The sequence below is a fragment of the Otolemur garnettii genome, unplaced genomic scaffold (assembly GCF_000181295.1).
Source record: "Otolemur garnettii isolate 467f Iridium unplaced genomic scaffold, OtoGar3 scaffold00023, whole genome shotgun sequence".
Classification (NCBI taxonomy): domain Eukaryota; kingdom Metazoa; phylum Chordata; class Mammalia; order Primates; family Galagidae; genus Otolemur; species Otolemur garnettii.
Genome location: NW_003852418.1, coordinates 18,655,593 through 18,681,877, shown reverse-complemented (window position 1 = coordinate 18,681,877; position 26,285 = coordinate 18,655,593). Strand labels below are relative to the sequence as shown.

Genomic DNA, 26,285 nt, shown 5'->3' with positions numbered 1-26,285 from the left:
GTCGTGGCATTAGGAAGGTTGAGAACCACTGGGTTATAGGGTACCTCCTAGTTAGTCTCCTAGCCCACCTAGGAGACTAACTTGGTTAATCAGAGTCCTCGTTCACAGCCCTGAAATAATTCTCTTTTCTAGTCTAGTTAGAGTCATCTAGGTTGATTTCTTCTCTGAGGTTTCTAGAAATTACTTCTACCCAAGAATGCTGGGGGCCAAAATTAAGTATGAGCATTTCTGACTGGTTGTTAGTACCTAAAGTGGACTGCCTTTTCTCTGAAGATAATTTTTAATACACGTTATGATGTGTGTGATCTTTAACTTCCCCAGAAATTAATATTGATGATGTTAGGGCAGTAGTTCTCAATCAGGGGTGACCTGTGGCAATGACGAGAGATAGTTTTGAGTGTCACAATTTGTGTGTGTTATGTGTTGCTAGTATTTGGGGATGTTTGCTGAACACCCTAAAGGGGATAAGACATCCCTCACCCCCAGGAAAAAATGTTAATAGAGCCACTTGGTTAGACTAAGCCCCTCACAAGTTCCTACAATCCTGGCATGCATCTAACAATGTAAAATTAAAAGTAAAAAGATGGGTAAGACTACTGGGGCTCCTTTGAATCTGAGGTCTATCCTAGGGTAGGGGTCAGGGGTGGGGAACATGAAGGAAAACCCCTCTTTCCCCTTCCTGTCTCTTCTCAGCCCCTGTCACTTTTACCATGACTATCATACTTTTCCTTATACTGTCCTACCATCTAGTGGTCACCTGAAATAACAACTCACCTTCACCATATCTGGGCTTTTCTAGAGCCTGTCATTAAAAAATTCATATTTCGGCTCGGCGCCTATAGCTCAACCAGCTAAGGCGCCAGCCACGTACACCTAAGGTGGCGGGTTCGAATCCCCAGCCCGGACCCGCCAAACAACAATGATGGCTGCAACCAAAAAATAGCCGGGCGTTGTGGCGGGCACCTGTGGTCCCAGCTACTTGGGAGGCGGAGGCAGGAGACTCGCTTGAGCCCAGGAGTTGGAGGTTGCTGTGAGCTGTGGTGCTGCGGTGTTCTGCCGGGTGGGAGCTTTTGGGTCTGTGTCAAAAAAAAAAAAAAAAAAAAAAAAAATTCATATTTCGGGAGGTAATAGGCAGACAGACCTCTGAATGACACCTGTGATTTTACTAATAAGATAATTAAGTACCTTTTAGGCCTAGTAGATCTCCTAGAGAGAACAGCTATAAGGAATTAAGATGGACACTTTCTGAGATTTCGAATGTGCTCTCTGGCCAAAAAAAAAAAAACAAGACAAAACAAAACAAAAAACCCAGGGGGGCTGATTATAAATCAGGTCTGTCTTTTTTAAAAGAGAAGCCCACAGGGGTGGGCTTAATCCTTTGGACACTTAGATGTTACCAAATAAAACTATAAATAAAAAACAGTGTCTATTAAAAAGGAAGTATGTAAGTGGTCCCTGGAATGTAAGTACTTATGTGCTTCCTAAGTAATACCATCTATTCTTGACAGGTTTCATACCTTCATTTTTTGTAGCTGGATAAACCAGTTACTTTTGCAGGTATAGACACTGAGGCACAGTTCTGTGTGCCCCTGAGGCCCAGGGGAGTTTGGATAGATTCTAGCTAACATGCAGGACACTTCTCCTATTTCCTGTGGAAGAGCCTTGCCAAGCAGCCCTTTTCGGGTATTGGACTGTGTCACCATGTCTGCCACTGGGTTTTGTGGATTATCCTAAGTGTTCTTTTTTTCGTCTCAAACCCTACAAACTTACCTGAATGCAGGTTCCCTGTAAAAAAAAATCTTCATAGTAATTTGCACTTTAGCAATCAGTTTGTTGAAAGGCAATACTGTTCAAATGGGAACGAGGAGAGAGGTAGTGTGGTCTTTTGATTCAAGAGGACAGGCAGGAACTGGAGAATTCAAAAGGGAGCATCTCTTGCTGCCCCAGTCCTCATTCCCTGGTAAGAACAGACGCTCACACAGCGGTGACATTGAGCTGGTGAACGCTCGACTGTGACACGCCTTAGAAAGTAGGCACAAGAGATTTTCCCTTCCCATTATCAACTCATTAAAGGAAGTTAAAAGTACTTACTCTGTCCCACACACAAAATGTGTGTGACAGTGTCAGCAACATTGACTGACTCATAATAAATTTGAGATTGGGTAACAATTTATACCACCTTTATACCTCTCTCCTCGCCCCAAATTGAATCATTAAAAAATCATTTAGTAACATCCAGTGTTCAAGTTCTGTGGGCAGAATTCCACGAGTCAAAATACTCATGAATTCTCCAGAGGTTTAACAAATTACTCTATAATGAAATTTGGAATTTTACCTCTAAGTCAGTGTGACAGAGGCGCCTTCCCTGAATTTCCATCGCTCTGACAGAGATGAGTTGCCTAACATTCTTCCCTTATTATGGCTCCCAGATGTCGCATACGTGAAACTGCTCCAGTAATTCTAACTTGAAGGGTAGGTGCCTCCTGTGTGCTACTTGTCGGAGACCAAAGGACCTGATGTCTCAATAGAGCTGTGATGATCAGTGATAATTAAAAGTCAAACATTGTTTGTGTCGTTCCCTACCTCTTTTGTCGAGGTCTCTGCATCTTCCATTCCTGCTGGCTGGCCGGCCTGCTTCACCACCTGGCTGTGGGGAAGGAAACTAAACACATCTTTTTTTGCAGGCATAATAATCACTGAACAATCTAAGCTCAGGTCCTTGGGCTCAGCCACAATATTGATTTATAGGTAGGAGCTTATGAAAAGAGAAAGGTGGGGAGAGGGATGGATAGGCAGGGGGTGATAGGTGACGCTTTTTCAGGAGAAGTAAACAAAGTTTTCCTCATCTTCTCTCTGCCACATGGCTCACCAGGGAGTGACTGCACGCAATCATAAATTTAACAAGGCATAGCGTATCTATGGCTTGGGTTGACCTTTATTTAGCAAATGTGTACCAAGAGTGTACTCTGAAACGTAGAGACAGAAAGACAGAATGGGGTGCCCAGCACTGACAGAACTTCTAAGTTCATTGTCTCGTGGGACATATGGAAAAAAGCTAAACTAGACAAAAAACTTCACTGGTAGCAAGAAGAAAAAAAAAGTCCAAGAGGAAAAAATCAGTTTCTAAAACACCAGTGAACACTTTGGGGATACCTGCATGTGCCACGCAAGTGCATGTGGGTTGGAGATACTATCCTTTAAAAGGCTTCTCTGGGTTTCTCAGATGTAACTTTACTTTTAGAATCTTGCCTTCTTTGGGGGGGATTAAGGGGAAAAAATGATGTCTCGTTCTAAAAATACCCCTCCTTCTCTTGTTCAAGGGCTCCCTGGCCCACTACCCTCATGGCCAATTTGTAGGTATAGCTTCCCAACAGGGTTTTTTTTTTTTTTTCAATTGCATAAAGGCCACTTAGGACTTGAGGAAGATTCCACAGAACTCCAGAGGCTCGGGCCCATTTTTCTCTTCCTCCCTAAGAGAGCATAATCTTATGCTCAGGGTGCCCACAGGCCAGAGTAGGAATGCATTGGGGACAAAGGTTCCATTTAGTCCAATTCAATGAAATCTGTCAAGGTGGGTGTTGGGGCCAGAGTCTCTAGTCCTGCTGCTGGGGGACCATCAGAGGCAGAGATGGCCAATCAGCCTGGCCAATGCCTCCAGTTCACTGGGCTGCCTTTTTAATTGACAGTGGAGACCTTGTCACATCAGCTGGCCTTGTCCCATCTGAAAAATTGCTATTCTTCCTGAGGAATTAGACTTTAAAGTGGGCAAATGACATAAGAAGTTTGCATTTCGTTAGGAAGCCTGAAAGGGGAAAGGGGGGGTTGCCATAACCCCACTCTGTCACAGGCAGAAGAAAACCTAGACGCTTCGAAACCATTTTTTTGATTAACTATTTATTGTGTCCCCTAAAAGTTACTTTATTTAGAGGTATTTAAAGAGCCATAATTTTGCTGGGGGTGGGAGTAAGTTTTATTTGAAGGGAAAACTGACTCTCAAAAGGAGGAGGGTCATGGCTGGCATTGGGAATTAAACATCTACCTTCTCTCAAGAGCAATTTGGTTTTTGCTTCCTACTAACCTAGCTGTATAAAAGTTAAAGGCGATTTCTAAGATCACACATTGGGTGTCTTGCTAAATGGGAACTGGCCGTGGACTAAAAGCAAAGAATGCTTTTTTTTTTAAAAAAAATCACTATGAAGAATATTGAGCAGGGCTATGTTAATAAAATCATTAGATCCAGACTAAGTCTAAACAGTCTAATTCTGTAAATGTAGAACTAGGCATAAAAGCAAATGCATTTTACTCTTATGATTATTATTAACATTTTTAACGTGGGGGGGGGAAGCTAAGTAAAGAGAAAAAAAGTTTTAGACCCTGCTAAAGAAAACTAATAGGGAATCTATTAAAAAAGACTTTAAACAACATGCGCATTTAAAAAAAGAAAAAGAAAAGAAAGGCCAACAAACAAACCGAGCCTGCAGGGTTGCTATGCTGGCAGAAGAGTCAGAGCAAATGTGGGAATTAAATATCACCAAAGAGTGACAGGTATCTCAGAAATGGGAGAGCTCACGTTTCATGTACACTCAATGGACATTTATAACCAGGGATCTGTCAGGGTTTGACTGCAATTCAGAAAGCAGCAGGCTTCTAGACACCTGTCGCTGGCAAGGGATTTTAAGAACACACAGTACATTTATAACAATCATGCTTTACATAACGCTCTGCAGCTCATTGTCAAGTTTTTCCTAAGCATTACCTTATCTGAATTTGAAACCTGAGATCCTTCACTTACCTTGTAGTATTTGAGCTAAAGTCCCTGATATTTAATCTCTGAGTTTTGCTTTATTTGCCTATGAAATGAGGTCCTATCACATTTTTATTGCCCAGAGTTGCTTCACAGGGTATATACGACTAAATGAAAGGATCTTAAAAATGTATAATGCAATCAGAATGTGTTATCATTAATATTACTGGTGGCTAATAAGTATGGTGGGGTTTTCAAGTGTATACAGAGGGGGTGACTCCCAATTTTCTTTGCTTAAAACCAGTTTTCCATGGCATAGAATATGGACAAATGTAAAAAAAAATTGATCCACTAATACAGAAAAATTTTTTGAAGAAGAAAACTGTGGTGAGTTGGATTTTTTAAAGTAGGGCAGAATTTTGGCCTTTGAGAAGTATGAATAATATTGGGAAACAGAGAAAGGAAAATAATAAAAACCTTTAACTCTGCAGTACTTTTGTGGTCTCAGAGTTGGGCCTCCCCACAGCACCAAACAGCTCAGTGGAGGCCTTCTGAGTACAGTTTAAAATTAAAAAGAATGAAAGAAAAAAGTGCTTCTGCGAGATGGAATGTAATATATCACCATTGCACTTAGAGGCATAAATAAATTATCATACAATTAAATTGTGATTCATTGAATAAATAAAGTGTCACTGCAGAATGGCCATTATCGTATATAGTATTTGCTGCACAATTTTAATAAATGCAGCAGATACTAAGAAATGCTGATCTACTGGCCTCTTTTAATTCTTAAACAAGGAGGTAATCATGCCTAAAGGAAGTTTCAAAAAAGAAAGTTTAACACCACCACAATTGTTTAAAAAGGCAACAGAACCATGGAAATAGTCTATTATTGGATAATGCTGAGCTTCAACTCTAGATATTCTAGAATTTTCATCATGATCTTTATTTTTCTACGATTCCCTGTATGTACTTAAGCTGTTTGGGCAATAAAAGTAGGAAGGATGCACTCACAAGCACACAATTTTAAAGCAACAGATGAATCTACATGTCACAAATTAGGAGCCATACCAAAGGACAGCCGTTTGATGTGCATTTTTCAGTGGTAGCAATGTATGGATGTCTTGTTTTATATGGTGGAACTAGAAAGTTAGTAAAAAGTCTTGTCCTACATGTGGGTAAGTCCTCATCTTTTTTCCTCTCCCCTATCAGTAACTAAGACATGGATGCAATGTCTCACGTCCCCTCAGCAAAATGAACCCTGGTGGGAAATTATAGCCCGGTTTGACAACCTGCACTGCTATAGTGTCAGCTAGCAGGTAACGCTGGCTATGGCAGTTCAGGCTCATGCTAGATAAGGCCCAAAGTTTACTGGCCTGTTTTCTGAACTATGTTGTTCTGGATAGTTTCTGAACTATCCAAACACGCTTGGCTGTTAATCCCTAGGGAGCAAAGCCAGGACAATGGCAAGATGACCCCAGCAAATTTCCTTTTGTCAAGGTTAATTTTCCCCCTGAGGAGAACAAGGGGAATCCAGGGAAACTTCTATTATTCTTAAGTCCACATGGCTCCACATATGAACACTCTGCTGCAGGATTCATGGTTGCATTACCTGTGGTCTAAGCCTCTAGTCCCGATTTAAATGGACCATGTCCTCCTTACCCCTAATCCCTGGGAAAAATAGAAGACTCAAGTCATGAAGCTAAAGGGTATCTTAGTGGAGATCTGCCAGGAAAACTTCATTTGGCAGATGAGGCAAATGAGGCCGAAGCATGTAAAGGACACTACCAATTTGACAATTAGGGGTCAGCTGTGCACTGTCATGTGGGTCTCCTTTCTGCACCAGGCTCTGTCCTCCTACCCCCAGTTTACTGATTTGCTTCCCAGAGCTATGCTTAGAATATTGAAATGGGTCTGTTATGGCAAAATCAGTTGTCTGCAGGGAAGGCAGTGCCTTGTCATCGAAGGTTCTGTGGTTTTAGTGTAGTTGGGACATTTGAAATGTAAAATTACCTCCCTTTTGTATGTTTTGGGGCAAATAATATTGTGTCAGAGGGCGGGGTCATACATAAAATGATCATCACATCTAAAGCTGTGGGATGTCATAGGAAACATGTCATAATGGCATACAGCTATGTTGAGAATGCTAGTGATAGCACAGCCTTAGAAACTGTGATCTTAAAATCCCTTGAAATTTCTTAAAGAATAAAGTTGAAAAAATAAAGATTGTAGAGATTCACTTCTGAAGTTTCCATGTAAGCCACATATTTAGACTATTACTAATTGCTGCTTTAAGTGTGGCAAAGAGTTATTGCTTCAGGTTTGGGGTAAGAGGTCTTGTGGGGGGAGAGGGGCAAAGGGGAACTGGGGAGGGCCAGAGAAAGACCTGGAATTAGGGGAGAGGGTCTTACTGTGAGGTAAGGAAGGGAGTTCTGGAGTGAGGAGGTGGGAGGTAGAAGGCTGCCAAGGTACCCTTTTGGTGAGAATAGCATTATTTTAACTTTAATCAAAAAACTTTCAGTTTTTTTATTTTTTATTATTTGTTTGGTATTCAAAGCAAAGTTGCAGAAAACCTTACCTGTAAGCCTCTCTGCCCCCAGCTAAAGCTGCTTGAAAAAATTCACATGCAAAAATTTACATATTTAACAAGTCATATTCATGATTTTACCATACTTTGTCTACACATTTCAAATACACTCAAGAGCATTTTTTGAAATGTTTTATTTTAATTGCATTTCAAACACAACAGGACATTCCACTCCAAACTCATCACCCCCATTCTTTTTAAACCAAGCCCCTCCTACTGAACGCTTGTAAAAGTGTAAATGATTGGCTTACCTCGGGCTGTTTGCTAGAAAACAAAGTTCATATTTTTTTTTAAACACAGCCACGCCCACCCCCTTGGAACCAGCCCCGCCTGGTTTGGGATCCAGAGGTCCCTACAGCAGGTCAAGGGCCCCCCCCCCACCCTCATCCCGCCACCAGGTATGCTCAGCTTGTGCAGCACACCAAGTTCATCTCTGTATCCCCGATGCCCCAGATACCTGCGTGTCTGGTTTTTCAACTGTAAAGGCGGGAGGGTTTGGCGAACGAATGAGAAGTGAGGAAACGCTTAGCGCAAAGGGAAAAAGAGAGAAAGACAGACAGGAAAAAGGTTATGGAGGCCGGGGGAAAGCGGCCCGTTTCCCTCCCGTGGCCAGGGGCCCAGCGCATTACCCAGGATGCTCCGCCAGCTTCCCTGCGCCGCGCCGCACCGCAGAGCGCCCGCGCAGGTACCGCCGGAGTGCGCGAACACCGAAAGTTTCTTGCCCGCGCAATGGCGCAAACCACAAGACAGCCCGGTCCCAAGTACAAGTACACAGTCGGCGGGTAATTTGGGGGTGCCGGGATGGAAACACTTGAGCGTAACATGCACAGGCGAACACAGAATATGGACACCGACACACACCAACAACAAAGCCGTCTGAGTCCAAGCAGCCGTGCCAGGCGAGGCGGGGGCGCGCCTTTCCCAATGATTCCAGCCCACCATGGCCCCAACCAGCCTAGCCAGGGGAGCCCCGGGGCCCCTCCCCGGCAGTTCCTGGCTCACCTGAAGACCCTCACTGTCCAGCTTACGGTCGCTGGCCTTCGCCTGTCCAGCCGGAAACGACCCTCAGTGTCGCTCGGCATCACTTTTCTCCCTGGAGGGCATATACTTCGCCACCCGAGCCTACTCAACCTCCCCTCCCGCACCCAGGGCAAAGTTGGGGTCCCTCCATGGAACTTTCTAGCAGGGTTTTCCGATCTTTGACCGGACCCCCTCCTCCCACCGCCAAGCCACAGACCCACCGGGCAGCCCTGCCACCCTCTTCCCGGGTCCCTGGCGGCCCTGCTGCCCAGAGGCAGAGTCCGCCGCATTACCTAGCAGCAGCAGGCGGTGCGTACACATGTAGTCCATCTTCTCTTCCTGGAGTTGCTTGTCGATGAGCTTGCTGCGTTTCTTCTGTGCGCGCCTCTGAGCACGGTTCTCGAGGGTTTCTTTGCGCATCTGTCTGTGCCTCTCTGCCATGGGAACCTCCTTGACCTTGCCGGACTGCGAGGCTCTGGGCTGGGGGCTCTCAGATCGGCAGAAGCAGCTCCCGAATGCTTGAGAGAGGAAGTTGCCGAGCAAGTTACGCTGCGGCTTTCGGCTTCGGCGGCGGCGATTTCGCTGCAGGAGCCAGCGCCAGCATCCGGTGGCCCCATCGTCGTACTCGTCTCCGCTGGAGTCGCTTGACCCTTCGTCGTAGTACCCGAGGCGGCCACGGCTGCGCTCAGGTTTGCCCCGCCAGCCAGTCGCTCGAGTAGGCCGCGGAGTAGGCGGGTCGGCAGCCTGAATCTCGGGGCTGGGGGGTCTGAGGAGATAGGGGTTGCGTCTGGCCCCGGCGGCAGGGGCAGCTCGGGCGGCCCGGGCGGCGGCAGCTGCCCGGGCGGCGGCAGCTGCCCGGGCAGCAGGAGCGGCTGGACCTGCCCTGGCGGCAGGAGCTGCCCTGGCGGCAGGAGCTGCCCTGGCGGCAGGAGCGGCTGGGGCTGCCCGGTTGTCTGGAGCGGCTGGGACGGCAGGGGCGGCCCCGGCGTCAGGATTAGCCGGGGCTCCAGGGGCGGCCCCGGCTTCAGGATCGGCCGGGGCTTCAGGGTTGGCCCCGGCGTCAGGATCCGCTGGGGCTCCAGTGGCTGGCCCGGCATCAGGATCGGCTGGGGCTCCAGGGGCTTCCCCGGCGTCAGGATCGTTTGGGGCTCCTGGGTCTGCCCCGGCGTCAGAATTGGTTGGGGCTCCAGCTGCTGCCCCGGCGTCAGGATCGTTTGGGGCTCCTGGGTCTGCCCCGGCGTCAGGATCGGTTTGGGTTCCTCGGTCTGTCCCGGTGTTAGAATCGGCTTGGGCTCCCGGGTCTGCCCCGGCGTCAGAGTCGGCTGGAGCTCCTGGGTCTGCCCCGGCATCAGGGTCGGCTGGGGCTCCAGGATCTGCCCCGGTGTCAGGATCGGCAGAGGAGGCAGGGGCTGCCCCGGTGTCAGGATCGGCTGGAGCTGCCCCGGCGTCAGGATCGGCTGCGGAGGCAGGGGCTGTCCCGGTGTCAGGATCGGCTGGGGTGGCAGGAGCTGCCGCGGCAGCGGCAGGGGATCCGTCCCCGGGAGAGGGGACTTTTCCACCCTCTTCAGCAGCGGTGGCTGAGCTTCCTTCCATCTCGGCTGCTTCTCCCTCAACTGGGGGTCTCTCTGCTCGCTCTCTCTTATCTGGGGCTCCGCAGTCCTCGATGGGCGGGCCATGAAGCGCGATTGGGGGGCTGTCCATGTTGACGGGAGCGTCGTGGACCCCGACGGGGGCGCTGCCAATCTCGAGCGGGGGTCCGGAGATCTCCATTGGGGGGCTGTTGCGAGGAAGTCTGACAGCTCCTCGGGATGCGCTGCCGATGGCGCCTCGGATCCAGAGAAGAGGCGCGTTCCCGGCGGGAGCGACGCGGACCGCACCGGGGACCGGGACCGCCGCACCCGGGACCGGGACAACCTCGAACAAATTGCCGCCGTCGATTTGCGGGACGGGCCTGGGGAGTCCTGGGGGTGGGCTATCATCCCCAAATTCTTCTCCATCAAGCTGGAATGGCATAGCCTCCTCAGGGGGAGGGCTGTAGCTGCCTCCGAAGCCAGCAAATGCAGATCTGAGATCTTGGGGCTCCTCGGGAGGACCTCCGGGGATCCCAGCACCTGGGCCACCTGGAGCGAGGTCTGGGACCTGCAGGAGAGGTTGGCTGCAGCCCCCCTGGGCAGGCTGGTCATATTCAAAGGGCATAGCTTCTTCTGGTGGGGGGCTGTAGCCTCCCAGGCTTGGTTGGGCACCATCCAAGGCTCTGGGCTCCATGAACGCTGGGCCGAAGGCCTCAGGGCCTGCATAGGCCTCACTGAGGGATCCCGGCTGCTCCAGGGTAGGCCAGAAGCCTCCCAAGCTGGGCTGCTTGACCTCGAAGGGCATGGCTTCCTCTGGAGGTGGGCTGTAGCCTCCCCAGGCTCCTGCTTCCTGGAAGGCCTGGTTGAGGCCCTGGAAGTTGGGCCTGGAGACATCTGGGGGTCCATCCGCCGCGCCGTCGCTCTTGATGGCGATGGGCTCGCTGTGAGGCGGTTTGGTCTCCATCTCTTCGGCTGGGCTAGGCCCAGCACTGGGGGCAGCTGCCCCTGGGGCCTCCAAGGGTGGCTGCTCGGGCTGTTCGGGCTGTTCCTCAATTTCAGGGGGGATATCGCGTTGTCCTGACATATTATTGCCGTCGAGGCGGTTGCACATGCCCATAACACGGTGGCGGCTTCTTAAAATAAATTTGGGGCTCCGTAAGACGGAGCACCCAACCAAACTAGGGTGAAAAAATTATTTTAAAAAAAACCAAAGTACCAGCTGGAAGTCCTCCAGCCTCACTTTCCAACCCCTGGGAGGTTGGAGGGTTCAGGGCCGGAACCCTAGACCGTGGCAGAAGCAACACAATTGCTTCTAGTGGAGTCTAGGCTCCTTCCTGGCCACGTTTTATGCCCTCAGGCTTCCCCTTAGCCCCCCACTCCAGTTTGCCCTTGTCCCCTCCTCTCTCTCACTGTCTCTCTCTCTCTGCTCCAGGCCAACACCGCCTGTTTGGATGTAAGAAGCGCGTCGAATCGGTCCGAAAATCGCTAGTAGCGCTTTTTCTCTGCCACCAGAGGACGCAGGGCCCAGTGCCGAGGCGACTCCGGCTGCAGGAGCCGGTTCCCGGAGGCTCCAGGCACCCGCAGCCCCGGACTTTGGGTAAGGGGGCTGGTGAGCGCAGGGATGTTTCAGCTCCTTCCACTCCTCTCTCTCTGACTGCTTTGGAGTCTTTCTCCTCGCTCCTCTTCTGGCCAAAGAGAACGCTCTCCTGCGTTGCGGGACACGTGACGCAAGACGTGGGCCTTGGGACGCTGGAGTACAGGAGCTGAATCCTCCCTCCCCTCGGGGGGGGGGGGACTGCGGGAGGTTTCATCACCTCAAAATACCCCTGAATCCCTGAGCTGTGGCCCCCAGCTCCTAGGCAGCCCTGAGTCTCAAGCCCAAGTCCCGAGCGCAGGGCTTTATGCGATTGAGAAGGGGGTACAAGAGTGCGCGGGGATGCGACAGGTGGTCGTGAGCCCACCAGAGAAGCGGGGTGGGGGGGCTACCGAGTGCAAGCACACAATTTGGTTTTCCGAATGCCTTGGGGTACTTTCTGCCGCGTCTATAGCTTTTGTTTGCCGCTTGCCGATGTTAGCTCCGGTTGACTCCGGTAAAGCACTTTAATGTCCCCCATCCCCATCGGGCTCTAGGGGGTCTCTGCAGTGGCCTAGAGCAGCGCAGGCAGAGTTCTCGTTTATATGGATGATGACGCAGGGGAATCAGAGGGTCTCAAATGTGCGCGCGACACGGAGGGAGAATCAAGGAAAGTCCCCCAGGCAGTAGCATCTGGCCCTAGGGTAGCCGCGGCAGCACCGATTGGGGTGGGGGGTGGTTTCGCGGAGCACATAGGGACCCCATAGAACGCAGACCTAAGAGTTCTGCAGGTCCTATTGTTTTGAGAAAGAGTTAAAGAGGATTTTAGTTGGGGGTTACGGCAGGTATGGGGTGGTCTCGGAAACTGGACAAAACTGTGCGCATTAAATTCACAAATACCGCGCGGCGAACAGTAGCCGAGATGAGCGGCTCCCCGCTTTGGGTGCCGGCTGCAGGGTCGGTCAGTCAGTCCTCCAGCCCTACAACAGCCCCTCTCCTCTTGCTTTGAGTATTCTAGGGCAACCACTTTACTTTTCCGTTGCTAGAGCCCGTTGAAGCGGCACTGATCCCAGCCACAGATCTAGCCACCCGGCCGCGCTCCGTTTGCCGTGCCGCGGTGGGCTCAAAGCCTACAGCAGGTAAATGTCCCACACTTCCTAGTGAGGTGGGGGTGTGCATGCGTACTGCTCTGGATTGGGGTCCGCAAAAGGATTTCCTTCAGGGGAAAAATTGCCACTTATGGGGTTAAGTAAAACCCGGCAGGTGCGCATCAGGTCAGTCTCACTAGTGGGTGACAAAGACTGGCAAGTCACATTTAGGTGCAGAGGAGCGGGACAGGGGACAAGTGGTCATCTGACCTGCTGAACCCTAAGGGGGAGACGGTTCGATGAAGGTTACACAGGGTGGGATGCGGCAAGTAAGGCGCTTGGCGCGCACCGCTCAGTGCGTACAGCTCGGTGCATACCGCGGTATACGAAGCGGAATCGCGGGCGGGCGAACCACCACACGGTCCCATCCTATTAAACCTAATGTAACACATTTCTCAAACCTAATGTAACACATTTCTCTTTGAACCAGGGTACCACAAGGCACAGAGCATCATCACCCCCCTTGCATCCACCACCCACGTGGCCGCGCAGTGCAGAGAAAAGCTAACAAGTTGGACCCTGGGTAACGTTTGGAGCCCGTCAAAGGCGTACCGCTTCAGCTTTACGGATCTACGTATTGCAGATGCTAATCCCGAACTTTGGTCCAAACTTTGGGTAACTATCTCCCCTCAAAACTGCTAAACCACATAAGCATCCACGGACTAGGATACCTGGGTCGCAACAACCAACTCACTCCCCTTCGACCCCAGCACCGGGTCAGCTATTGGGCCGGGGTCATGCCAATCAAGGCTGCCTGGCGAATGAGCAGGGGGCGTCGAACCGGAAACCGGATATGGGTGGGAGGTCCAATAGGGGGCGCCGCGTTGGAACGCCCAAAAAGGTTAAACTGCAGGGGTGGTTGGAAGCCGTTGGTGGGGGTGGGGGGCGTATGGCGGCTAGGCCCAGAAGGCCACGAGGACCGCCAGCGCCATGGGGGTCACTCTTCCTGATGCCATAGGTTGCAAAGGCCGAGTGGAGAAGTCGGGGGATCCCAGGGGTCAACCCTTGGGATCGTTGATGGCGGTGGGCTAATCCACCAACAGAGGGGGTCGCCGCTGGGTCAAGGCAAGGAGAAGATCTTCAGGGCCTGGAGGTAGAGGGCCAGGACCCACAGGAGAGGGCTTACTGCGAGGAGCAGCCATGGATGGATAAGGGGTTGAGGCCCCGGGGATGCTGAGCCATGCAGAAGTGGAAGGTCAGTAGATTTGGGATTGGAGCCTCATGGAGGCCGCGATGGGTGCCCTAAAGGGATGGTATGCCCTTGCCAGGCCTCGCGCTCACCCTCAAAGCACCATCAAGGAGCGGGTACAGGGCCTCTGTTCGACATTTTCACGGACCCCTTTGTTCAACATTCTTTAGGGTATTATTGTTCTTTGCCAAGGGCACACATGCATTAAGGTGATAAAGGTGGGTAAATACCAATCCTCAGTCCTAAGGCGTAGAGCAGCATACAAAACGAAAGAAGAGACCTCTAGGGGAAATTTGGAAATCCTGATAAAGAAAATGGCGCTTCAAATGGGCCTACAAGAAAGGATAGACGCCTTGGCTATGTATGGAAGGCAGGGGGATGGGAGACAGTTTGCCTATCAGGAACAAAGGATGGGGCATCGCTGGGTAAACACAAAAAGCCACCTTGGCTGGTTGTGATGCGACAATGGAAGAAAAAGCAAGAGAAATTGGATAGAATTTCTCTGACGATGCCGTGAAGTTTCAGGGCAAGCACCTTTGAGGCGATTTTAGCAGGAAATGGGGAGGACATTGAAAGTTTTTTTGTTTTGCAAATGACTCTAGGTTTAGAAAAGGTAGAAGCAATGTGGAGGATGGTCCTGATGAAGAGAACAAAGGAAGGAGTTAAGCACAAAGGAGGCTATGAGGGGAGAGACCCAGACATGGTGAAGGAAGCAGGCAGGCTAAAAGGAGGGACTGAGGAAGAGCCCCACAGGATCCTCTAGCAATTTCAGTGCTAAAAAAGCAAAAGGCCTTAGGGCCAAAGTGTGGTGTCCAGATGATGGGACACTGGCAGCAGGGCAGAGAAGTCAAGGAGAAGGACTGACAAGGTGATAGAGTCAATTTTGTTTTAGACATGGTAGAGTTGAAGGACGGTTGGGTAGTTGGGATGGAGATTTTTGCCCCTCATTATTGGGGGAAAAAAAGATAAAGGTTATAAATTCAAATTGGTAATCATCCTTATTAGAACATGAGACTACTGGGTTAGATGTAACTCTCCAGGGGGGAAATATATTGTTATTGAATCTTGAACATTTGGAGCCCTGAAGAGGAAACAGAAGGCAGTCCTAGAAAGGGCCCAGAGGCACATGGAGGAGGGGTTTTCAGAACCATTCAGCATATCTAACATAGATGGTGGTTTCTTATCCTCTGCTCTGGTGGCATCTATGGCCAGCTAAATCTTTGTGGTGACTGTCCTGCACATTGTAGGATACTGAGCAGCATCCCTAGCCTGTACCCACTAGATGCCAGTAGCATCCCCTTAGTTTTAACAACCAAAAATGTCTTCAGGCTTTGCCAAGTGTCCTCTGGGGGGCAAAATCAGCACCAGTTGAAAAATCACTGGTATAAACTGAGAAAGGACCCTTACACTTGAATAGAAATTGCCTTAATTTAAAGGGAAAGTAGGACCCGGAAGAATAAATCTCATTATTTAATCCTGTTGTTTCTTTTTTTCCCCACCCTTGTTTATTTCTCTAGTGACTGGCTACCAGAATCTGACAACTCTAAACCCTTTTAATAAGTGGGATTAAGACCAGCAACTCCACTGCACATGAGCAGTAGGGCTCCAGAGAACTCCAGAAGTGTGGCCAGACATGAGGCGACTGGTGACCTAGCCACAGGGACTTGAGGAACCTGGTGGGGTAAGAGCAGGGGTGATCTGTTGACTAGGGGCCACCCTGATTGGTTAGATTGTCTGGTGAGCCCCTTGAGGGCTGGCAGTCTTGCTGGTTTAAGACAGAAGGATGGCCTTGACCTGGAAGGCTATGGCCAGGGATGGGTATTGGTGGGCGACCTAGTGTGGGGCCTAACCCCACCAGGGGCATTGTTTTTTAGGATCTGGCATTGTAACTGTATAATGTAAAGTACCTTAAATGTAGATTTCTAATTCCAAGTGGATTTCTATCATGAGAAGAGTAAACATTTGATAGGAATGAACAGCAACCAGGAAAGAAAGTCTATTCATGGTTTTATAGAGCTAAGGGAAAGGAAGTCAGGATAATTTAGTGCCTGAAAAAAGGCTCAGTTGGGAATGAAAGACGAAAGCTATGTGCTAAGGCCTTGACCATCTCCTGAGAGAGAATGTGCTAGAGGGAAGGGCTGCACAGTAAGATGATGAGGTAAGCAGGAGAGGATAGGATTGGCTGTCAAACCCCAGGTGATGGTTTCTTGAAAATTGTATATTCTTGACTACATGGAAATCATAGATTTTTCTATACTTGATCAATTAAGAAAAGAATGGGAGATGACTACTCACACATCCATTAACCTTTGCATTTCTGGAAAGTCAGCCCAAACAGGCCCAACGGCGCAGGTGCCACAGGTAGCAAGTCAGTAGCTTTTTGTAAACAACCCTAAGGGAGAGTAATGTCTTTCTTTCCTGTTGATGCTCTGAACAGTGGCAGCATTACAGTGGCACTGTCACCTGCTGTGACATGGCTTCCTTCCTTGGGGGCCACGTGTGGTACCCTTGGCTTCCTGCTATATTGACAGCTCTATGGCACACAACCTGTGATTGTGTTTGTAGTTACTTTTTGGGATTGTTACTCATTGCTAAAAGCACAAGGAGCACCCAAATTTTAGGTCAGTCTCTGTCAGCTTTCTCCCTAGAGTCCCTTGAGAGAAAAGGGGGTGGGTAAGAGGGAAAGAAGCAGAAACCAGGGCAAGCAGTGCTTTTGGGCAGTTTCCTTTTGGTCTGTGGCTTTGAAGGGGCAGTTTGCAGAAGAGCTTTCTCTGTAGCCCATTTATGCCATTAGTTGTCAGCAAGTTTCTTTTAAAAGGGGAAAGGAAGATCTTTTCACTAGTTATAAAGAAAAGGCAAACGCAGAAGAATAGAATACAGAAAAGAGAATTTAGGCAACTATTAAGTTTCTCATCTTCCCAGTGACAAATGTTTTCTGAGTGCTGACTGAATAGCAATAAGATTTTGAAGCTGTTCAATTAATTACCGTTCAATTAAGACTTGCTGCTGCCATCCTTTTCCCTTCCGGCATCTCCTTTGCCAGCCTTGGCCGGTGGAGGCAGCAGCATGCTGCTGTCTGCAGAAGGGTCTGCATGACCAGGCTGTTTCAGGCAAATGCCAACTAAAGGAAAAATGCTTCAAACGGATAAGGCAGAGCACTGGGTTAGGGGCAGAACCAAGACTGTTTATATATTATAAACAGTCTATTCTATTTCATAATATATAAACAGTCTTTGTAAAATGCTTCATCTGCTCAGATTAAAATGTTCCCAAGGTGAATTCATATCCCTTTGCTCAGCTCACTAGCAATGGCTCAGCAGCCCTCTGGGAAGGGCCACAAATGCTGCTTCAGTCAGGCTTCCATTGTTGTGTGACCACACGGGTTTGTACAGTGGGTCCAGACATTTTGTCTGTGGTGGCCTGAACTGAGTGGTGGATTCCTTCTCCAGACTCGCTGATGATGCAGCAGAGAATTTCATGGGGAAAGTGGCCATTCCAGAAAAGATGAACAGCACCATGGGAAGGCAACTACAGGAGGCGCCGGGGTGGAGGAGGGGCGGGGGCATCCGGGAAGGTAAATTTGGCTTTAGTGGAAGCTCTATTTAAAATTTCTGTAACTCGATGGTGGATATTCCAGCCACCATGGGGGCTTCTGTGCAACATTTCTTAAATTTAAGGGGAATGGTGTATTTCATCTTCTTGCACAACCTCAGTTACCCAGAACAAATTTTCCTAATGAAGTCTAATTGAGACAGCAACATAAGCCAGGACACTCAGAAACCAGATGTTGCCTGTGGGGGAGGAGAAACTTGTGGTCTTCAGCTAGCTGACAGTCTTGGCCTGTGCTCTTAACAGCCCTCAAGTTTGACCTGAACTGAAATCTAGGGCTTAGCATTTGAATTAGACAGCAAGTCTCCTTGGTGTCAAATCTTTTTTTTGTTTGGATGAAGTAGTTGAGGTACTTGTATGAAAACTCCACTGCACCTATGAAATTGGAATTTCTGGGCCAGGTCTGTAGGAGATTTTCAAGGAACGGCAGCAGTAGTAAAGGTGATAAATAACAAGGCCTTTAATAGCTTCCAGTGCTATTCTTTGTTAAAAATGCTTGTCCTAATGCTGAGGTGAAACCTGACCCTTTACTCCCCTCTATGGCCACCAGATATTTGAAGCTTGCTACTTTATGCCTTCAAACTATTCTATAAGTCCTAAAATTTCTTGGCTTTGTGACCCCCACCCCATTTCTAAATCTTCTCTTCTGCTCATTCTTGGGGATTCCCTTACCTCCCCAACATCTTCCTTTATTTTCTATGACCCCTCATAACTTTTTTTCTTCCTCAACTCTGTCCCCACATTACTGCTGCCACCTACTCTGTCTGTAAAGCCTAGGCTCACCCTGGCCTTTCTGATGGCCATGGCCCCCTGCTAATTTGTATCACATTCACCCTAAAATAAGCCCACAGAATAAACACACAAGCTGCACCCCACTTGACACTGGGCAGGCAGCCTCCCCAGGGCTACCCGGGAATAGTCTGCATGCAGAGGGTCATGGTGCCAGCTCCCCTCAGGTGTCCTGCCTCTGCTGGCTGAGCACTACCAACAGGTGATGGTGGCCCTGCACTGCAGACTCCTGGCTTTGGGAAAACTAAGTCACTAGGCTGTTCATACTGCTTCTCTGCCCTGTGGATTAACTAGGCACTAGTACTCTGACCAGCATAGCTAGCTATTGGGGTTTTTGAAAAAAAACCTCAAGTTTTTTAAAAAGAAAACAAAACACCAGTAATAATTAGCCTTTTTATGTGTAAGGGGGGGAAATCTTAAATTATAAAACAAAAATGTGATGTTAAGTCACGTGATTTGACAGAACTTTTCTTTGAGACAGAGTCTCACTATCACCCTGGGTAGAGTCCTATGACATCATAGCTCACCACAACCTCAAACTTTTGGGCTTGAGCAATCCTCTTGCCTCCAACTCTCTTGAGTAGCTGTTTTTTTGTTTATTTGTTTGTTTTTAAGCATTGCTTTGTTTATCCCATACATTTGCAAAAGACGCAACATTGGTTTTGGGGTGTGTGCAAAAAGACAGCTGTCATGAGGTCCTACAGTACATAAATGTAATATAATATATGTCTATGGTATTAAAATGTCATGGGAAAGGGAAACTAGGAAAAGAAAAACCTGCATAGGGCGGCGCCTGTGGCTCAAAGGAGTAAGGTGCTGGCCCCATATGCTGGAGGTGGCGGGTTCAAACCCAGTCCTGGCCAAAAAAAAAAAAAAAAAACCCTGCATAATCTGGGGGCTGGGGAGTGATAATGAAAAAACATTGATTGAAAAACTGTTTTATCCTAACTAGCTGCAACCAATAGGCCATTTTTTCAGATCTAGTTTAATCAGGACACTTAAAAGTGTTACCAAATAATATATTCAACACTTGTGGTCACTTAACCAATGTTCCCATCAGGCTGCTGTCTTCTCAAGTGGCTGCATCTCAGTGCTGCCATACCAGCACAGGACGCATAAGCCCTGCTGGTTCCTGGCCCAAAAGGCCTGTCCTCAGATGCTAAGGTCAGGGAGAGAAGGGGGTGGGAAAAACCACTTTAAAAAACACTAAATCCTATTTGCTCTTCAGTATGGCCAATTTTTCTCAGTTTAGGAACAGGACACAGTGGAATTCTACATACTATAACCTGCCTCTTTAAACCATTTTTGCCACCAATTGAAAAGCAGATTTGACAAAATTAACATTAGAGCAACACAAACCAGATTTCTTCACAGCTGGTGCTTTTTATTTGATCAACTTTTGAAGTTTTCTGGATTCCATTAATGTTAAAATCACTGAGAGAGAGTCAAATTGAGCAACCCCAGGCTTCTAAACCTAATCACCCTGCACACAAATGGAGCAGAAAGGGATATAGGAACATCTCACCCAGCTACTTCTTTTTAGAAGAAACTGAGGCAGTGGGGTGTTAGGTCTGACCTAAGGCCACTCCACAGGACAAAGGCTAGAGGCACCTGGGCTGCTTGGGCATTTTGTTTTACATCCCGCTGCCCCAGTCTGGGGCATCAAGATTTAAGAAATAGTCATTAATATCAAAACCCCACAGCAGGACAAGAAATTCCATCCCTCATTCTGGAACACAGGGATTAAAGGTGTAATTTGAGAATCGCCTCCCTTTGCTGGGCAGTTTTTTAGAGAAGGGCAGCACTTGGGCTGGCATGACATTACTGGCCCCTGGTAGACTGCTATGATTTTAGTGATTTGGTTTTTAATAGGTCACCTTCTTAAAAGACATACTTTCCCCACACCATGGTTTCTGCTCAGTTTCCTCTCAGTAGTGTGTCTCTCTTGAAGAGCAGTGATAATCCTGGCAAATTAAGTAAAATCCATGCAGATTATTAAAAAAAAAAAAAACCTTCATTCTTACCAACAATGATGTTTCAGCTTCTTTAAACTTCTGTCACAGCTGCTAAAAATGAAAGCTAGAGTAAAGGGCTGTAAGCAATTCCAGGATAAAAAAGCTTCTTGTGCATTATAGAAACATCTTAAAACAATTGCAAACTTTAAAATTTCTAATTCCTGAATTTAATAAACATAGATTTAAACATTTTGTTTGCAAACTTTAGACAAAAAACTTAAGTACATCAGGTTGTTGACACCACACACTATTTGAACATTGTTACATAATTTTAAAAAATTCATTTACAAGAGCACCAATGACCCCTCACCCCACCCCAACCCCACCCCCGCAAATTTCCATTAAGCAAATGATGAATGTTGTAAAGACGCTTTACTGTGGGGCAGACCATCTCGTTTAGCTGCTTTACTCTCCTCCTTCTCATCCCCCTCTTTGTCTCAGCATTTGAAACATTGTAACTGCCAGGGAATTTACCTAAGTGGTTAAAACCTGTTAAGGTTTGCTTTTTTTGAGAGCAAATCCTCACACCCCACCTATGTAAAATGGCAAGTCAGCCCATTTAAATGCTAACCCCGGATTAGCTGGGTTAAACAAAGGGCCAGTTGGGAGACTAATGAATTGGGAATGCTTGAAGAATTTGCTAGAAAAGTCTGGAAAAGGGAGGCAGCTGGACACCAGTGGCTTAAACAGAGAGGTTTGCAAGTATATATGGCAAAATCCCCTCTCCCCGGGGTGGGTCATGGGTGCTTTCTTCGCTTGCTTTGTAGGACCCCTCATGGTTTTTCCACCCCGGAATCCTAGCGGAAAGAGGGGGGTTGGGGGCGGGGAACTGAATGGGGGCGGTGTCTGAATGGGGGCGGGTGTGTGCCGTAACAGGTTTTTACCATCAGGACATCTCTACTTTTGACTCTGAGGCAGTTGTGGAAGAATGAAAGAGAACTGTTTCTTTTAGCGACCTCCCCCCACCCCCAAATATAAAAGCCTGGGGCATTGCTTATAGTTAAGGAAGCCACCCTCCCCTGTCAGCCCTTCTATTTAAAAAATAGCAAGACGCGGTATGAGGTGTGTGCTAAGCACCTCCGACTTTTAAAAACTTGTTTATTCATCCGGCAGCAAGGCAGTATGCTAATTTTATGCAGGAAAACCCGTCCCCTAAGACTGCCTAGTCTGTGAAGGTGGTTTCCACACTGAAAAACACACCAAAATTTTTTAACAAAACCTCTGGCTTCTCTTGCCTAGTCTCCAGAGACCTCTAAGACATGACCAGAGGAAAAACAGAATGCCTGATTTCACAAAAAGGAAGACGTCATCATTGTTTACATTAAGCAGGAATTTCAGTTCAGGGGGGCTCCATTTCACTAACGCAGTTTCACGATTCCAAGCCCAAATCAGGACACACCTAGCCCTTCTGCAGTCTCCAGACTTCAGAAATGCTGCCAAAGGAAGCCCTTTGCTAACAAACTGCCTTGCCCCTATTTGCTGTCCAAGACCACTGACACAGCTAAGTTCCGGGCACTGCAAAGCCTTTCCTAAGGAGTAGGTCCTGGAAGGAAGACCTTTTAAAGTGTTTTCCTTCTAGCACCATCCTTTTTTTAGAAGTTTAAGAATTTGACCATGTTTCAATTCAAGCCGTCAAAATACTTTACTTATCCCCCCCCCCAAATCATTCTCATCAGAGTAACTCAAGTAACTGCGCAAAACGAGACGAGCACGCACCAAAAGGTGGGGGGTGGGGAGCGGGAACGAAAAGATCAATTTCCAAGTGGCGTGAGGTTTTGTAAATACACTTCACTTATCAGCCTTTTCCCCCAGGGTTGGAGCTGAGGGCCACCGGATTGCTGCTTTTTTGTGATGGGTCACCAAAGCAGTTTCCCTCCAGGTTAGATTCCAAACTTAGCTGAAAATGGCCGGGGCACACCGTCTCCCCGCCTCCCGCGCCCGGCTGCTGCTGAAGCCACTGGCCCCTGCCCCCTCTCGACCGATCGCCCCAAGGCGGAACCAACACCTTTCCCCAGCTCAGCGTGTGTTGCGTTCTTTGAGGACATATTATACGGTGTCCTCATGATATAACGCGAACCCCCCTCTCCAGCCCATTCCTTGCTCCGCTTTACCCTTAACGCTCCCGACCACCTCAAGGGCCTCTTAGCCTCTCTCTCTCCCATCTCCAGGGCCTTGCGCAAACAGCCCAGGACCTCTCCAGCCAAGCCGCAAGCAGTCCCGCCGCCAGACCAGCTGCGCCAAAAGGTTGGCAATGCCCCGACGTGACCAAATCTTCTCCACCAACCCTGGTAGCCTGTAGGAGCACCCTCTAAGACCCATATACACCCCCTGTCTGCCCTCCAGGTACCGGGGACTCCAGGGAAGCCGCCAGCAAGCTAGGAGAGTTTGGCTCTGGGGCGCACGGACAGGTGCGCACACTCTCTGCAGCGGTCTCTGGCCCCGCGAGCGCCCAGAGGCTGGCGGTGGCGGGGAAGACTGACGCGCGGCAGCCGAGGCACTGGTGCCAAGATCCCGGGCTCCAAATTGGCAGCGCCGGGACCTGGGCTCCAGCCTCTGATCCCTTAAACACCGTGTGCGTGTGCGACTTCCCTGAGTTCTCGCCCAGTCCCATTCTGATTACTTTCCACACATTGCAACAGTGTCGCTACGGCGGCTGCTCTTGAATCGCAAAAGTTGGCGCGCATACTTCCGAACCACATTTCGGGTGCCTGCCAAAGCAAACTCATTTGAGACTAGGTGAGAAAAACAGCTAAAACAAGTGACTTACCAGTGCCGTTTCCGTGCGCAGGTAGAAGCCGGGGACGCGCTCAGGATTCACTCGCGCGTCCGGGCACCAGCCAGAGACCTCAGGTTGTCTCCAGCGGGACGCAAGGAGCGCCCCGCCGTCCAACAAGCCTTTGGCCACCGGCAATGGCCCCCTGGGGAGATTTGGGGAGCCTCTCCACCCAACCCTGACCTCCGATCCTGGGCTAGCTAGCCGACCCCGCTCTCTTCCCACTTTCTCCTAACCTGCGTTTTCTCCCTCCCTTTCTTTCACCGCCCTCAGACCCCAGTTTAAGGGTAGTCAACTGACCTGAATCCATGAAAACAAGGAGAATCTGGACGGCGTCCTCCATTAGTGACGCCGGATGGGGATGGGCCCCTTTTTCTTCGGGGACTCCGGGGACGGGTCGCGGCGGGGGGACTTCTTCGGCTTGCAGCGGCGCTGCCGCTTCTTCTCCTTGGACTCCTCGGACTCTTCGGGGTTCCTCGGATCCTGGTACTCGGGCTCAGGCGTTTTCTCGGGCTCCTCCCCCTCAGTGGTGTTCTGGGGCTCCTGAGTGCTGGGTCCTGCGCGACTTGGGGAGGCGTCGGGGCTTCGCAACTTGAGAGCTTGCAGTCGCTCGGTTAGAGACTGGGGGAAGGTGGACTGCTTGGGCACCACGGGTCCTCGCTCGTCTTCCGGCTCGGTCTCGGGCTCAGTGGTGGGAGCGGTGTCGGTCTCGGTCTCGAAGTCGGTCTCCGACTCTATTTCAGACTCGGACTCGGACTCGGACTCGGTCTCGTACTCGAAGTCGTCTTCGTACTCTAGGCACTCAGGGAGGGACGGCTCGAAGTCTACCTCCTCGGTCTCGCGGTCAGATTCGGATTCGGGGGAATCAGGGTATACCTGGGCGCCGGAGCGGTGGTGGGCGTTAAGGAAGCTCCGGCGCTGCTGCTGCTGCTGCTGCTGCTGCTGCTGCTGGGCAGCCGCGCGCTGCTGGGCGCGGGCGTTGGAGGCAGCAAGGGCGCGGAGGAGCGCGATGGAGCAGGAGAGCCAGAGGAGTGCGGTGGCTGTCCGGCGGCCGATGGGTGGGCAGAGATCGTGGTAATTATGGCGAGCTCGGCGCCACTGGTGAGCCCGGGACCTCCGATCCATCCTCTTAGGCACACACGGAGAAGCCAACCGACCCTCTGGCTCTGCAGAGAGCGGCTCCGATGCGCATTGGCGGCAAGAGCCGAAAAAGGTGCACCTCACGAGGTGAGGAAAAAAAGGGAAGAACCTACCTTCCTGACCACTTCAGAACTTTCTAAAGCTCCGTGCCACTGCTTGCCTCCAAGGAAAAAGAAGGAATGGGGAAGAGTCTATCTCCTCTGGGGCTCCTCTCTCTAAGTCTCAGACCGCAGAGTCTGAGACTCGGGAGAGGTGCCTCCGCTGATCCTCTCGCCTGGGAGAGGAAAGAGGAGACTGAGGCGCAGAGAGCTGGGCAGTGAGGTACTGCGAAGTTGCGCGCCCGGACTTCTGCCGGGCATGTGCAGTAGCGAGGTGGGGGCCGCCTCCCCGCGAGCTGCGCGGTGGCGCCAAGCCTGTGGCGCAGACCCTAGTGGGCCGGCAGGTGGCAGGAGGGAACCTTGTTTGAGAGGATTTGGATGAAAAGACGACGGGGGTTTCTGTTCCTGGTGGGTACCAACAAGCAAGCAAACATCTCGCCACAGGTTTGAGTACTTAGGCAATTGGGCGTGGGTTGCCCACGGGGTCGTGCCCCTCCCCAGCTTCTCCAGGGTTACTGATGGAATGGACGCAGCCCCAGAGCAGCTGAAAAGTAGTCTGCAACGGTGCAAGTATCCAGGGGAACGAGGGTCTGTACGTGAGTATTAATGGTCTGGCTAGGGGCATTTTCCAAGGGCTTAATAGTTTGAGGATGGTAATCTCAGGTTGTCATTAATCATGAACCACCGTTAGACTATAATTAGAGAAGTTTCAAAAGATACACACACACACATACACACACATATATATGCCCAGCACAATCCAAATGGGCTAAATAAGTATCTTCCTTATGAAGGGCCCCCACACTGGAATCCATAGTTAACAAGTCCCCAAACCCATCAAGGACCCCCTTGAGTTCTTTCCAGCAGAGAACTCATGCTGGAGGACAGCCCTAAGCAGAGGGTGTTGGTAATGGGCAGACTTTACTGCACTGTCAGTCTGTCCACCCACTCCCTGCTCCGTGGGGCAATGAGGTTACCACCAAATGCTCACTGGATGCCCCTTACAGCTATTTCTTAGTTAGATTTTTAACAAAGGTAATTCTTTCAGCAAATATTCATTGAGTGCCCAGCACATGCTAAGATCTGTTCCAGGTGCTGAAGGTGAGTAAAAGAGAAAATCTTGCATTAAGGAAAGGATCTTTCACATTAGTCTGCTGTTAATGAAAACATTAAATCAGTCAGAATCCCTCCTTACCCACCAACAGTGTTTAATGGAGCTAGAATTCCACGTGAGAAAACAACTGAATAAGTGTGAGCAGCAGGGCTAGGGGGCAGCCAGACACCACTGGATCACGCTGTTGAGCTCCGCAAAGGCTACAGAGCGGGAGTGAATTAATACTCTTTCTCAGCCCTGGAAAATCAAATGAGCTTCACAGTGTAGGGGAGGGGATCCCTGCGGTGGAAAGCTCTTGAATTCCATCTGTAACCTGCTTCTTTCAGGGTGTGTGTGTCTTCAGTCTTGCCTTCCTTGTTGAATATGGAGTGCCCCTTTCTCAGGGCGCATTGTGGAAAAAATCAGGAATGTGCAGGTGCTGGTAAATATCCTTTCAATGGAAACTAATGCCAGATGTAAGTAAGGAGGTGGATCATGGAGCTTTAGTGTGCATAAGAAAATAATTCCTTTTCAGATGGAGTGCTTTATGCTTATAGTGGAGATGGCAGCCCAGAGCCGATACAGCTTAGAGCAAAGCCATCTTCCTGGAATCCATGGAAGTGTCAACAGTGAATTTCAAAAAGGAGCAAGTGGGTGATGAACAGCCTCGGTTGTTACCAGGCTGAGCAACAAGGGGCTCTTTCTGACTGCCGGTAAATAAAGTGTGGACATATATCGCCTCACTTGGGACACATGTCATGGGTCAATACGAGGAGACTGAAAGAAGAGGCACTACCTCTGGGTGATCTACCCGGCGTTCCCTCCTGTGCTTCTTCCCGGCGTCTGACAGTCAGGCGCCCACAGCTGCTCCTCACCATGGCAGAGCGTCTCCTCACACCTTCGACACCATGCTTGCTTTAAAGCTGAAAGGTCAGA

General features: G+C 49.5%; 2 protein-coding genes and 1 long non-coding RNA gene across 5 annotated transcripts in view; 1 reads left to right on the top strand and 2 right to left on the bottom strand.

Moving 5' to 3' along the window:
- The window catches only part of LOC100966563 (guanine nucleotide-binding protein G(s) subunit alpha), a 56,126-nt gene extending 45,087 nt beyond the window's left edge, over positions 1-11,039 (bottom strand). For 2 of the 3 annotated variants that reach the window (XM_012803870.1, XM_023511902.1), the window contains exons 1-2: positions 9,865-11,039; positions 8,645-9,465 (exon numbers count right to left, since the gene is read on the bottom strand). In XM_012803870.1, the coding sequence (XP_012659324.1) occupies positions 8,645-9,465; positions 9,865-11,039 (1,996 nt within the window). Of the gene's footprint in view, positions 1-8,644; positions 9,466-9,726 lie in introns of all 3 variants that reach the window. The other variant, XM_003787737.2, reaches the window with a different exon arrangement.
- Positions 11,040-13,511: 2,472 nt separating this feature from the next.
- Positions 13,512-22,919, top strand: LOC105886774. The gene is made up of 5 exons (XR_001161178.2): positions 13,512-13,838; positions 15,350-15,513; positions 22,058-22,124; positions 22,414-22,489; positions 22,589-22,919. It is a non-coding gene; the product is annotated as an uncharacterized LOC105886774 (long non-coding RNA).
- A 386-nt stretch (positions 22,920-23,305) lies between these two features.
- On the bottom strand, positions 23,306-24,143 carry LOC100966244 (neuroendocrine secretory protein 55). The gene has a single exon (XM_003787736.3). It carries the CDS (start codon positions 24,141-24,143, stop codon positions 23,361-23,363), a length of 783 nt encoding a protein of 260 aa, XP_003787784.1. The 3' UTR covers positions 23,306-23,360.
- Between the last annotated feature and the right edge of the window lie 2,142 nt (positions 24,144-26,285).

Coding starts and splice junctions, on each gene's coding strand:
- LOC100966244 (XM_003787736.3), bottom strand. CDS start 24,143: ATGGATCGGAGGTCCCGGGCTCACCAGTGGCGCCGAGCTCGCCATAAT.